Raw genomic sequence first — 13,327 nt, forward strand, 5'->3', positions numbered from 1 at the left:
CACTAAAAACTACAAATTATACATCATTTTCTTCTTATTTTCCAGGTCTCCCCATCACCACCAATATGTCAGTGATATAGGGAAAGATTCTACAATCTTTAGGTATTCCAAATGATTTGTTTTTACTAAAAAGAGTGACTATGTACTAAAGTGCTTTATCTCTCTGAACCACATCAGTACATTATAAAAATTAAAAAAAAAAAAAAAAGAAGTTTCAAGTTCTTGTAAGGGAAAAAAAGATTAAATATAAAAAATTTAGGTTACTATTATTATTAAACAAATTTAACCAAGAATCAAGAGAAATACTTTCCCTCTTGTCTTTTTTTCTCCCCATCTCTCTTTTTTTATAAAAAAGAAAAGTGCAGTCAGAGAGAAGGTGAATGAATAGATGGGAGCTGGGCAGAGGCACAGGAGAGGTTACTGGCTGCTAGTGATAATGCACAAACATGTGCCTCAAGAGTTCATCAGCGGAAGGTCTCAGTTTGGCCTCTACAAAAATCCGTTTGAGGAAATCTCGAGTATGGTCTGAGACATGAGGTGGCAGCTTTGGGTTTGTTGGCTGAGTGGCGATTTTAAAGATGGCAGCCATTGCTTCAAACTCGGCCCAAGGTGGCTTTTCAGTTAGCATTTCTACCACAGTACACGCTACGCTCCTGAAAAGAAATATAACACAAACGATATCACCATAAAAGAAAGCTAGTTAGCTAGAAAATGAGAAACAGGAGTGTTTAAATATGACTTGATTTCAAGTTTAAAGTTTCATTGAAAAGTTGTAATTACATAAAACTGTAACTAATATATAAAAATCAATGAAAATACACCATAATTTAATAACTGTCACTTAAATGGTTAGGCAAAGAACATTATTCATTTTATTACTTATGTTTTATATAATTATTCATTTTATTATTTTTGTTTTGTAACCAGACATTAAAAATAATTTTTGTCTTTATCTTACAAAGAATACAAGCAATAGAAATTTTTGCCATCAGGTATCTAAAATGAATGTCTATTAAAATCTTTTCTAAGTGGGAAGCAAAAAATGGCCACTTTATGTTCTAACTTAAAATTATTAAGCAATTAAAGATTAACTGAATTATAAACACTGACAAAGATTACTTTTAAAGTTCTTTAGGGAAATAAGATAGCTTTTTAATGCTATGGTTTGCTTAGGACCTAGAGAAAGGAAGATAAGGACTCTATTTAGTCAATTATAAGCCTCAAGGAGACATAATTAAAATGGTGTTAATTCTTGCAATTCTTACATCCTATTTCAGAAGTACAAAAGACAATTTAAATCTGGCTTGGTAATTTCAATCCTGGATGGAAATACACAAGAAGGCAGGTAGTCTTCAGGCAAACCTAATATCAAAACCTACCAGATATCTGCTTTTCTGCCATATCCTTCTCCACTGATCACTTCAGGGCTCATCCAGTATGGTGTGCCTGTGACGGACTTCATTCCTGTCCCCGACAGACAGATGGTCTGAAGTCGTTTGCTGGCCCCAAAATCTCCCAGTTTGACATTGCCTGTTGAATCTCGCAGAATATTGGCACCTAAAAATGATAGCCTAATTTCATTAATTTTATTGGCACTCTGGAATATAGTATAAAAGAATAGCAGCAGAGAATGACTTAGTAGACTCTTCAATCTGTCTCCTAAACGAGGCTGCCTTTCATCCGCCAGGCAGTACCTGGCATAACGCCACTCACACAGTGGGTGCTCACAAGGATATGCTACATAAACACTGAACTTATAGTCAGCTGTGTGTGCTTCAGGTCCTAAGAAGGTTCTGCCGCTGAAAAGGACTGGTACAGGTTGGAGGTGAGGGTGAATGAGAGGAGAAAGACGGAAAGGGCTAAGAACAAAGCTCAGTGAAGGATTAAGAAAGCAAGAACAGGCTCTTGGCCCCCAGTTCTCTGTCAAAGCAAGAAGCCCATGGCTGAAGCTTACTTCCCTGAGAAGCCAGCATCTCAGGGGCTTCCTGAGGGACCTTCACAATCAGAAACTTCTAGCATCCCCCCCAATGATTTGCTTTATATTAATTTTACTTCTCAATTTCTTTCATTTTTTTTTTTTTTTTTTGAGACAGAGTCTCACTCTATTGCCCAAGCTAGAGTGCCATGGCGTCAGCCTAGCTCACAGCAACCTCAAACTCCTGGGCTTAAGCAATCCTTCTGCCTCAGCCTCCCGAGTAGCTGGGACTACAGGCATGTGCCACCATGCCCAGCTAATTTTTTTATATATATTTTTAGCTGTCCAGATCATTTCTTTCTATTTTTAGTAGAGATGGGGTCTCGCTCTTGCTCAGGCTGGTCTCGAACTCCTGACCTCGAGCGATCCTCCCACCTTGGCCTCCCATCAATTTCTAATATTTTAAATGTCTTATAAGCAACCTGTGAGCTTGTCATCTGTTTTAAAATTTCTTTTATTTTTATGATAAACTTTTAAATTTAGACAGCTTCAGATTTACAGAATAATTGCAAAGACAGTACAGAGAGTTCCCATATACCCCCACACCCAGTTTCCATATTATTAAGATCTTAAAATAGTATGGTACATTTGTCACAATTAGTGAACCAATATTAATCCATCATCATTAACTAAGGTCATACTTTATTCAGATTTCTTCAGTTTTTCCCTAATGTCCCTTTTCTATTCCATGATCCCACACTACATTTAGTCATCATGTCTCCTTAGGATCCTCTTGGGTATGACACTGTCTCAGACTTTCCTTGTTTTTAATGACTTTGACATTTCTGAGGAGTACTGGGGTCAGGTTTTTATAGAATATCCCTCAATTAGGATTTGTCTCATGTTTTTCTCATGATTATATTATAAGCTTGGGGTTGTAAGTTTTGGGGAGGAAGGCGAGAGGTGCCATTCTCATCACATGATATTACGGGCACATACTGCCAACATCACTGTTGATGTTACTCTGATCACCTGGCTTAAGGTAGTGTTCATCAGGTTTTCACTGTAAAGCCAATCTCCTGTCTTGGCCCCACTTTCCATACTGTACTCTCTGGAAGAAATTCACCATGCACAACCCACAATTAAGGAGTAGAGAGTTATGCTCCAGGCTGAGTAGCTACATAAATTACTTGGAATTATTCTGTAGGAGAGATTTGGGTCCCTTCTCCCCTTTATTTATTAAATCATTCATTTATATCACTATGGACCCATATTTATTTTACACTTTGGGTTATAATCCAGTACTTTTATTTTGCTGCTCAAATTGTATCAGCTTTGGCCATTAGGAGCTCTTTCCACTGGCTCCTATGTCCCTTTGCCATACCCCATCATTGTGTTTTTGCTTTTTGGGGTGTTTTTGAACACTTTCTTACTTTCCGGCACTAGAAGATGCTACAGGCTCACCTTGTATATTTTCTGCACCAGTCCCGGAATCAGCCATTTCCCTTACGTGGAGAAGGGTATCAAAAACCAAGATCCAAGATCTGTGCACCAGGCTCATTTGGTTTTTATTCTCTATTTTCCCCTGTCTTTTGGGGGAGACTATAAGTCTAGTTTCTGCCTTTTATAAATTATTTCTCTTCTCATTTTTAACTTTTCCTATAAACTATTCTCTAATAAGCCATTAATTTTATTACCTAATTTTAATTTTTAAATTTTACTTCAATTCTTATTAAGTCTTCCATAACCTTAACCATATTTTACATTTAAAAAGATTCTTTCCTTTTGTATTAGTATCTCTAGTAAAATATATACATACATATAGTTTGTCTTACCATTTTTTAAAAAAATGATCTCTAAGAACAAATGAAGAAAATCCACATTATAGACTAGAGAGGACAAAGACTTTCAACCCCTATTATGAGCTTTTGTACTTGTCTTTCTGTCCTCCCAGAAAATTCCCCAGCCTAGTCAGTGATGTTTGTCTAAAGCTTCTGTGCAGGGGCAAGTCCAGGACCCATTCTCTGTACACCTTAAGCCTAAATTTGCCACAGTACTAGTGATTCTCTAAAATAGCACTGCTTATTTAACATCTCTACTGTCTCTTACAGGAGGACTGTCAAAAAAGCCACTGTCTCTAAAATATTTAACCAGTGGAGGGACAACAAACAAGCCAGTTTTTATTCATAACAGAGATATGAACAGGGAAGAGCAGTCCCAGGAGGTCACAGATAGGGAGAGAGGAATCACCAATGCTAAACCAATGCTGGAGGCTTGATCAGATTCAGGTTCCATTTTGGGAGTTGGGGTGTGGAACAGAACTGGATAGATGATATTATATTCTAGACTGTCTCTATTTCAGTGATGTCAGCAGCTATTAATGTTTAGTGCCTTTATCTATTTGTTCATTATTCCTTCTTCACTTGTTAGCCAAAATATTTCTATAAAGATAAGTTTCTTTTCGTCCACTATCTGGTCTTCTGTGGTATAGTTCGTTTAAAAAAAAAAACAAAACGGCAGAATAGAGGAAGAACTAGATTTTGAAGTAAGTTGGGTCCCCAGCAATAACGATCCATTCATTTTCATCTTAAGTTTCATTAAACTCATGGGTTTAAACTTAAAACCAATCAACTATCTTCCTTTCTCTTACCACTTAAAAGTCGCTCATAAAAATTTGGGAAAGAGAGAAAAAGTCAAAAGTCTGCAGAAGAAAACAATTATCACTAATCTTGCCATTTGGTGATGAGTACTGTTAATCATACGGAAATTTTCCTTCCAAGTCGTACCTGATTTTTACAAACTTGAGATCACATTGCACATCGAATTTTTTATCTTATGTTTTCCCCTTATCAATATATTTGCCCTATAATGTTTTAAAATCAGCTTGCTTCCAACCTTGTCATTTGACCAGGACAGTTCATCACTCTTTCTGGCAAGGTTAGAAGATCCACAAAGGGGGTAGCTCCCTCAGCTCCACTGCCTTGCCTCATTCTGATGCTAAAGAGAAGCTGGCTTGAACACAGATTATTCCTAATAGAATTAATTTCTCTAGGAGGTTCTTTAAGCTATCAGGTTTTGTACTTAACAACTGAAGTCTGCCTAAGGTAGGTAGATCATGAACCATGTTCCCATCCTTTCGCACTCCCCATTCTGGTACATGTGATCTGGCTCAGGCATTCTGCAGATTCTGCTCTGTCACCAGGAACTGGCTAGGAATGTTCTCCTTGGCCCGAATAAAGCCTCAGTCAGGATGTGCCACAACACAGGAAAGAAGCAAAAGCCTGAGAGCCCTTAAGAGCCTACAGCAAGACTCTATGAATAATACATTTATATACACACTCTCTCTCTCTCTCACAGTTATGTGTTGCTTAATGACTGGGATATGTTCTGAAAAATGCATCATTAGGCGATTCTGTTGTGCAAACATCATACAGGCACTAACCGACTGCACATCTAGGCTATATGGTATAGTCATCATTGTATATGTGGTCCATCACTGACTAAAATGTCATTATGTAGCACATGACTGTATGTCTATCTATTCTTTTTCTTGATGGATGGACAGAGTGGTTTCTAAACTTGGAGTCACAACCCAGTTTTTTACAGAACCAAACCCCCAGGTATGCTTTACAGTATACAGTTTTAAGCACTCTCAAAGTTTACACCTCTCCACCACTCACTTTTGTGTCATTTCATGCATTTTCTTACATACTTGATCCCTGAAAACAGATGTGTTTTTGAGTTTTAAAAAGTGAGTTTAACTGAGTTGGAGTTCATCAAAGCTCAGTTTTGGGCCTTTGCTTCCCTCCTTTTTATTCTGTCCCTAGGTAATGAAATGCATTCCCCTGAATTTACATATGACCTCAAGACAAAGTATGTCATCACTGAAGCTAACTTTTGAAAGCTTTCTAAGTATCAGGAACTGTTTTAAGTATATTAGATGCATTCACTCATTTAATCCTTACAAGAATCCTATGAGCTGGATACTGTTATCTCCCTATTTAAGAATGATGAACTGAGGCAGCACAGAGAGTTTAAGTAACTTGTTGAAGGCCACGTAGTTCACGACCGATAAGGCCTGAATTTGAATCAGGCCATCTAGTAGCAGAGGCCCTACTTGTAACTACTCTATTCTAATGCCCATGCAATATGTATGAAAACTTGGGCTTACATGTGTGGTCTCTTAAACTTTATTGATTCTGCGAACCTCCACGGTGGAGCTATCCATTTGTGGAGACCTGAACATCAGAACTGGTCTCATGGAACATAGACAGAGTCCATGAGAAAGCAAGAGAACTGTTTCTCTGTGGTATTTTAAAGGCAGATTAATTTACATGTTAAATGTTTTAACCATATCACTTGTTTCATTGACATTCACAAAAAACTATGTACTTAAAATAAAAAATACGTCTTTACTTACCTTTGATATCTCTATGGACAATCATATTACTGTGCAAATAATGGACACCCTCCAGAATCTGACGGGTGTATTTCCTAGTCACATTCTCAGTAAGAGCTCCATATGCTTTTAATTGGTCCTTAATTGAACCCTAAAAGAGAACAACAAAACAACCTATTGTATGGTTTGAAATGAAAACCACTATTAAAGCTTTATTTTTAAGAGAGTCCTCATCATAACTAGGAGGTTATCTAGTTGGAGAGGGCAGGAATTCTCAGTAAAAACATACTATGCCATGCAATTGAACATAAAAGTCACCTGTATTTCCTGACAAGAACTGTGGAAGAGTATGGGTTACAGCTGAAGGAAGCCTTTAAAAACTATGTTTTGACTGATATTCTTGTTTATATTACTATGTTGGTTCTAACTACCTCCTATCCTATTCTTTGCAATCCTGTTTTTAAAAATTCTCCAATACTTTTATCTGGCTTTTTTTGCCCTGAATATACTTTTGTTTTTCCTACTCGCTCATATAAGCATGTTGTACTTGAATTTTATTTTATTCTTACTGTTTTTAAATAGTGTTTTACTGACATCTGCTGATTTCTCAAGAGAAAAAATGAGTGTGATTAAAAAATCAGAACACATAGGAGATTTTTAAAGTTTTTCCTTTATGTACTCAACACTCTAGTTCAAAACATGAGAAAATAAAGAGGAATTTCAAATTTTCTTAATTGTTTTTTAGGGCAGGATGAGGTACCATCTCTGAGGATGCTGAATCAGTATGAGGTGAGAAATAGGCCCTTGAATTTTGAAAAAGTTTCCCTAATGATTCCAATGTGCAAGCTGATTAATAATCACCCACTTTAAAAGATGGAAATAGAATGCTTCCTGAGGGACAAATAATTTTTTCAACAAGAAAATATATCCAAATGTTTTTGCCTTTCCTTGAATTTTGGTAAACTATGTACTCTGTCATATGAAAGTAGATCCTAGGATTTTACAGATTTAACCATTTGTCATCTCCACCATTCATAAGCCATCCCCGGAGGAAGAGCAGTTTGCAATTCTATAGACCCAAACTTGCAAACACACATGTGGAAAGTCTTAGGCATCAAGTGTGCCCAGTCAACCACTCACTCCTACAATTCAGCACGTCGTTTGTTCAGTCTACTTACGATGTCTCCACTTGCAGTAATACACAGAATAACTCTGCTAGAACTGAACTTTCCAAACGAAAGGCCAAAAAAATACTTGCAGGCTGCAAATGGGTGATCCTCTGAGCAGCTGTGTCAGTGGCCTATGGCTGCTAATAGCTCCCTCAGCATAGTCTGTTTACCTCTGTGTACTATAAAAATGTTAACTTCTTCACTGCACACAATTGAAGCAAGTTGAGAAGCACTGTGCCAGCTAAAAATGGAGGGTGTGTGTGGGGGAGAGAGAGAGAGAGAGAAAGAGAGAGAAGAAGAGAGAAAGGCGGAGAGAAAGAATAACAGAGAGAAGCCAGTCCAGGCACTGAAAATAAAAGAAAGTTATGGTTCCAAGTCTGAAAGTAGTTCTAGATAAACTAAGGAATGGAATGCTAAATTTGGGAAAACTGAAGAATGAAATGACAATTTTGACAGAGCTTGAGACTAGGGCACAAAGGGGCCCATCACACTAAATTTAAGGAGAGAAATTACGTAGTATCATTCACAAACTGAGGATTCAGCAAAATCTAGGAACATATGTATGTCCAGCAACTGCCATGGGCTTGCCATATGTTGTATTATTCATTTAGATTTTCAATGAGCTATTATTAATTTAATAACATGCTTTTCAAATTCAAGGAATGACAACCCAAGCTTTGGAGGAGATAGCTGCCATTATAAACCAAGTGTACCTAACGAGAAACATAATCTACCACCTCTTCCTGAATAGTCCTGATTTAGTCTTTTTATTTTTGAGACAGAGTCTTACTCTGTTGCCCGGGCTAGAGTGCCGTGGCATCAGCCTAGCTCACAGCAACCTCAAACTCCTGTGCTCAAGTTATCTTCATGCCTCAGCCGCCCAAGTAGCTGGGACTACAGGCGTGCACCACTACCCCCGGCTAACTTTTTTTTCTTTTTTTTTTTTAATATATTTTTAGGTGCCCAGCCAAATTTCTTTCTATTTTTTAGTAGAGACAGGGTCTCACTCTTGCTCAGGCTGGTCTCAAACTCCTGAGGTCAAGTAATCCTCCCGCCTAGGCCTCCCAGAGTGCTAGGATTACAGGCATGAGCCTGATTTAGTCTTAAGATGGCTGAATATATGAAGATTATACATCTCCATTTGTGATATAAATCAGTTTTAACCAACAAAATATTTTCATTAATCTTATCTTCAACAATCCGGATCTCTATTCATACTTATTCATAATTATTTTGTTTTCAATTTAAATATTTATTGCACAAACAATAATGGAAATCTGAACAAGAGAAAAATCTTTCACACTCTAAATACAACATATTTTTTATTTTTCTATGTCTCTTCTGTCCCTGTCCAAATACATTTTTAATGTCATAATCATCACTAAAAAGCATTTTATATTCTTTTCCTCTCTCTTATTACAAGTACTTGCTCCATGGAACAACATGGCCTTCATAATTTTAATTTTTAACATATATTCTCTTGAGAAAATGCCATCATAATTTATTTCCACTATGGGCACCAACACTCCCTTTTTTCCCATCACATATAATACTAAAATATTAATAAATGATTTACTTTATGATTAATAAATGGATTACTTTTGTAGAATAAATTTCTGTGAGATTACCAAGTCAAAAAGCTTCAACATTTTTATAGCCTTTAATATATCCCCCAATTTGTTTTCAAAGAGGATTTTTTTAAACCAACTGAAATACACAAGAGAAGTTTTGAAAATAAAAAAGTAGTAATGATAACCACTGAGTAACAATGGTGTCACTATAAACGATTAATTATTTATAATGGTAAGAAACAAGCTTACTATTGCTCTTGTGACAGTGAGGATGGTTAAGAATTTTACTACCAGATGTTGCTCCACAGACAGTTTTGTTTATCCATAAGCTCAAACTGCAACTTTGTACATACAATTCTATGTAGATACAATTCTAATCAGCTACCCCCATAAAGATCTATAAATCAAACTCCTTTTTCTACCATACACTACCTTTTAAATTATGGGAATACATGTATTTTTAAATGAGGAAATATACCAACCATCATCTTGAAAATCACTAATATAAGAAAGTAACACCACAAACAGGAAAAATAAAATATAAGGAATGACAGAGGCCACAAATCACATTTTGCAACTCCTGATGAAATTATTGACTCGAGCAATGACTGTATCAATCGGCATTTAAAACATCAGATGGATGGTTGAAAAGGAAATGGATATTCATATGTGCCACTGCTATACCTCAGATTACTTTCTGGTCTACAGAAAAAAACAAAACTGTACAATGCAGGAATCAGTACAACAATCATCCTAATCTAGCAGTCAACCTTAGCATTGCTACAGTGGAACCACCAGAAACTATACATCTCCTGATGGGATACAACATGAAGTACAAAGCTTCATCTATAATGTATCAAAATAAAAAAGGTTTAACTGGAATCTAATTTAGACTTTAGATCTAACTTGGAGTTTAGAGGAAATAAAGAGATAAAGGAACAAATTAAATGAAACCCATGAGAACACAATTTAAAAAATCCATGAGATGAGACTTAACAGAAAACTATCCTTTTCTCTTTGCCAAAGCTATATCATATAAAAATTGCTCTAAATAAAAAGAGAATTAAGGGACATAACAATTAAATGTAATATGTGGTCCTGAACTGGAACCTGGTTTGAATAAATAACTATAATGGGTATTTTAGGGTAGTCAGGGAAATCTGAGGACGAAATGGCATGGTATCTGTAACCTACTTTAGAATATTTCAGCATTAATGAGTTAAGAAAAATACAAAGATATATAAAGAGGATAGAAAATAAAATGTTACCCAGTTCTAATTTAAAACCCTTCCAAAATGTCCTTAACTAGGATCAACATTCTATAATCAAAGTTTTTGTTTTTCTTTTGTCAACTAAGACTTTAAATAGAATATGTCTATTTTCAAAAAGATGCACTAACTTACCCCTGGCATATATTCCATAAATATGGAAAGTGTTTTTTCCTGGGGATCCCTCAAACAGCCGTAATACTGAACAATTCGCTCATGCAGCAAGTTCTTCAACAACTGAATTTCACACTCAAGTGCATTGACTTCCTGAAAGACAGAACTCACTGTTAAGTCTTTTCAACATTATTTGTAAAACCAAAAAATTCTAACTTCACAGACTATTAAGGTGATTTCATTCCGAAATTTTTACTTCCTAAGGAACAAACATTTGGAGGTCTCTAACCAGTACGTTTTTAAACATCCCTTGATGGCATGCTAAAGCAACACTAAATCAGATTAGGAATACAACTAAAGTACTAAAAAATAAAAACCCAAAGTACAAGTAGATAAACATATTTAATCATCTATTTGTTTTACAAGTAATTTGTACTAAGAAAAAAACAAAAATTCTACTGAATGTAATTTTTTTATTTTTATTTTTTGGTACAAATGCTTCTTTTATGTGACAAAGTAGTTTGTGCAGTGATTTTTACCTTGCTGGTCTCAGGGCTATCGGGGTCAAATTGAACTTGCTTAACAGCCAATTCTCTTCCTGTATCAACATCATAACAGAGGTAGACTCTACCAAAGGCTCCTTGGCCAAGTAGTTTGCCCAATCTCCAGTTGGTTGGAGCTCGAGGTGCTGAAAAAGAACACTTTCTTAAAATGGAATAGTCATATGGTACACAAATGGTTAAGGATGAAATGAGGGTACTGTATTAGTGATATTCCTTAATTGAATGTACCTGGATATAGGGGAAAATCATAACTATCCAAATTCATAATGGTTACCATCTTTCAAAATTTTTCACTTTAGTCAATTTCCTTAGCATTCTAAACCCAAACAGGGTTCATAGCCCCATGACTCATTTTTTTTTAGATTATTTTTTTCCTGATTACAAATGTAGTAACATCTTTCACTCAATCTAAGATGTCAAAAACTGTAAGATGCATTATTGCTAATCTTTATTACAGCAATATTTGCAATTAGTTTTTCGGCTTCTGCCTACAATATAGAAAGCTAGAAAGAGCATCACTCCCATCCTAACAGCAAGAGAAATCTGGGTAATCTAAAAATCATAACCTTCACTGACCATATCAGAAAACTATTAATAAGATTGTAGGGCAACCAAGTAGCCTGACATCTAATGAAAAACCAGTACTTCCAAGAAGAGATGGAATAGAAGCACTGGCTCACTTGGGGCAGAGCACAGAGAAAGACTCACACGAGTAGGTAAGAAGAACTCAGCTCCATTTTTAACAAGTGTGAGTTGGTAAGCATTTTGAACCTTTGGGAGATCCAGACACAGGTGAGTTCACACCTGCTCAAAGTCTTTTCTGTGGACCTCTACTATGCACTCTCAGGAACAGGAGACCAGAGAAAGCCTCCCTTGGTGGTCGAGGCCTGGAGAAGGTGAATGGCCCACTCTTATGGGAAAGGTAAAAGCTCCTCCCAAAGCCTTCTCCCCTAACAAATAAGAGCCTTAACCTGCTGGAGGAAGAGCAGCAAAAACCTGTCACCACCAGGTTATGGGTAAAAACCCATTGATGCTAGGGGAATAGAAAAGAAAGAAAACTCTAACCCTGAAAGAGGGACTGGAAACCTTCTCTGGCCCTGACCATTAGAGTTCTCCTATTCCTGGAAGATGGGCAGGGTCCCTGAGAAAGCCTACCTCTGAGAACCAAGGAAATTAAGCCTGCCCAAGACTGAAGGTGGACAGGATAACAGAGAACCATCCATTCTACCTCCCCTATACTGGGCTAAAAAGTAGCAGCAATGTACTGAGAAAGGGACAAGGGCACAGAGAGATGGACCTTCCCTCTCTGAGAAGTCGGCACACAGGAAGGCCAAAGGCTGAGGGTGGAGCAGGACCATTAAGAAAATCCCTCTAGAAAACCAGTACAAGATAACTAGAGGAACCTGAAGTCAGTGGTGCACAGGGACTGTAGCCACAACAAAATCCAAACCCAGCACAACTCCTGACTAGATTCACTCAAACTCCCACAATAATTGCCTAGCAGAAGATCATCTGTGCCTATTTCCAGGCATAAATTCTATTTACCCCAGTCTCCATTGTTCTATACTTGAGGTCTGGCATTCAAAGTAAAATTGTAAGACACACACAAAAAAAATCAAACCAAAAAAAAAAAAAAAATCAAAAGAGAATGCAATCAACACAATCAGACTCAAGAGATTGAGACAGAAAATTTAAAATACCTAGGATTAATATGTTAAAGGTCCTAATGGAAAAGGTAGACGACATGCATGGACAGAGAATTTCGGCAGAGAGATGGGAACTGCAAGAAAGAGGCAAATGAAAATGCTTGAAATAAAAAACAGTAACAGAAATAAGGAATTCCTTCAATAGGATCATGAACAGACTCAACAGGGCTGCCAGGTGTAGTAGCTGTAATCCTTGCACTTTGGGAGGCTGAGGAGGGAGGATCATTTGAGGTCAGGAGTTCAAGACCAGCCTGAGCAACATAGCGAGACCCTGTCTCTACAAAAAAATAGAAAAATTAGCTGGGTGTGGTGGTATGTGCCTATAGTCCTGGCTACTTGGGAGACAGGCAGGAGGATCACTTGAGCCCAGGAGTTTGAGGCTGCAGTGAGCTATGAGCTATGATCATGCCACTGCCCTCATGTCCAGGCAACAAAGATAGACTCTGTCTCAGAAAAAAAAAGAAGACATTCTTCTCTTATTTTTAATCACTTTAAATGAGAGCTGTCTAAAGCAAAAATAATAGCAACGTAGCATGGAGTCAGAGATGTAAAATAAACTATAACAATACTAGCACAAAAAAGAGGAATTCAGGTATGTAAATTGTGCTGCAATAAGTACCTT

General features: G+C 36.9%; 1 protein-coding gene across 1 annotated transcript in view; it reads right to left on the bottom strand.

Annotated features, from left to right (window-relative positions):
• Positions 1–372: 372 nt before the first annotated feature.
• MAP3K2 (mitogen-activated protein kinase kinase kinase 2) overlaps positions 373–13,327 on the bottom strand; it is a 31,528-nt gene continuing 18,573 nt past the window's right edge. The window contains exons 12-16 of the mRNA XM_069473845.1: positions 10,976–11,124; positions 10,458–10,589; positions 6,336–6,465; positions 1,380–1,557; positions 373–653 (exon numbers count right to left, since the gene is read on the bottom strand). Coding sequence (XP_069329946.1) covers positions 428–653; positions 1,380–1,557; positions 6,336–6,465; positions 10,458–10,589; positions 10,976–11,124 — 815 coding nt within the window. The 3' untranslated portion in view covers positions 373–427. The remainder of the gene's footprint in view (positions 654–1,379; positions 1,558–6,335; positions 6,466–10,457; positions 10,590–10,975; positions 11,125–13,327) is intronic.

This window comes from Eulemur rufifrons, chromosome 1 (genome assembly GCF_041146395.1).
Source record: "Eulemur rufifrons isolate Redbay chromosome 1, OSU_ERuf_1, whole genome shotgun sequence".
Lineage (NCBI taxonomy): Eukaryota > Metazoa > Chordata > Mammalia > Primates > Lemuridae > Eulemur > Eulemur rufifrons.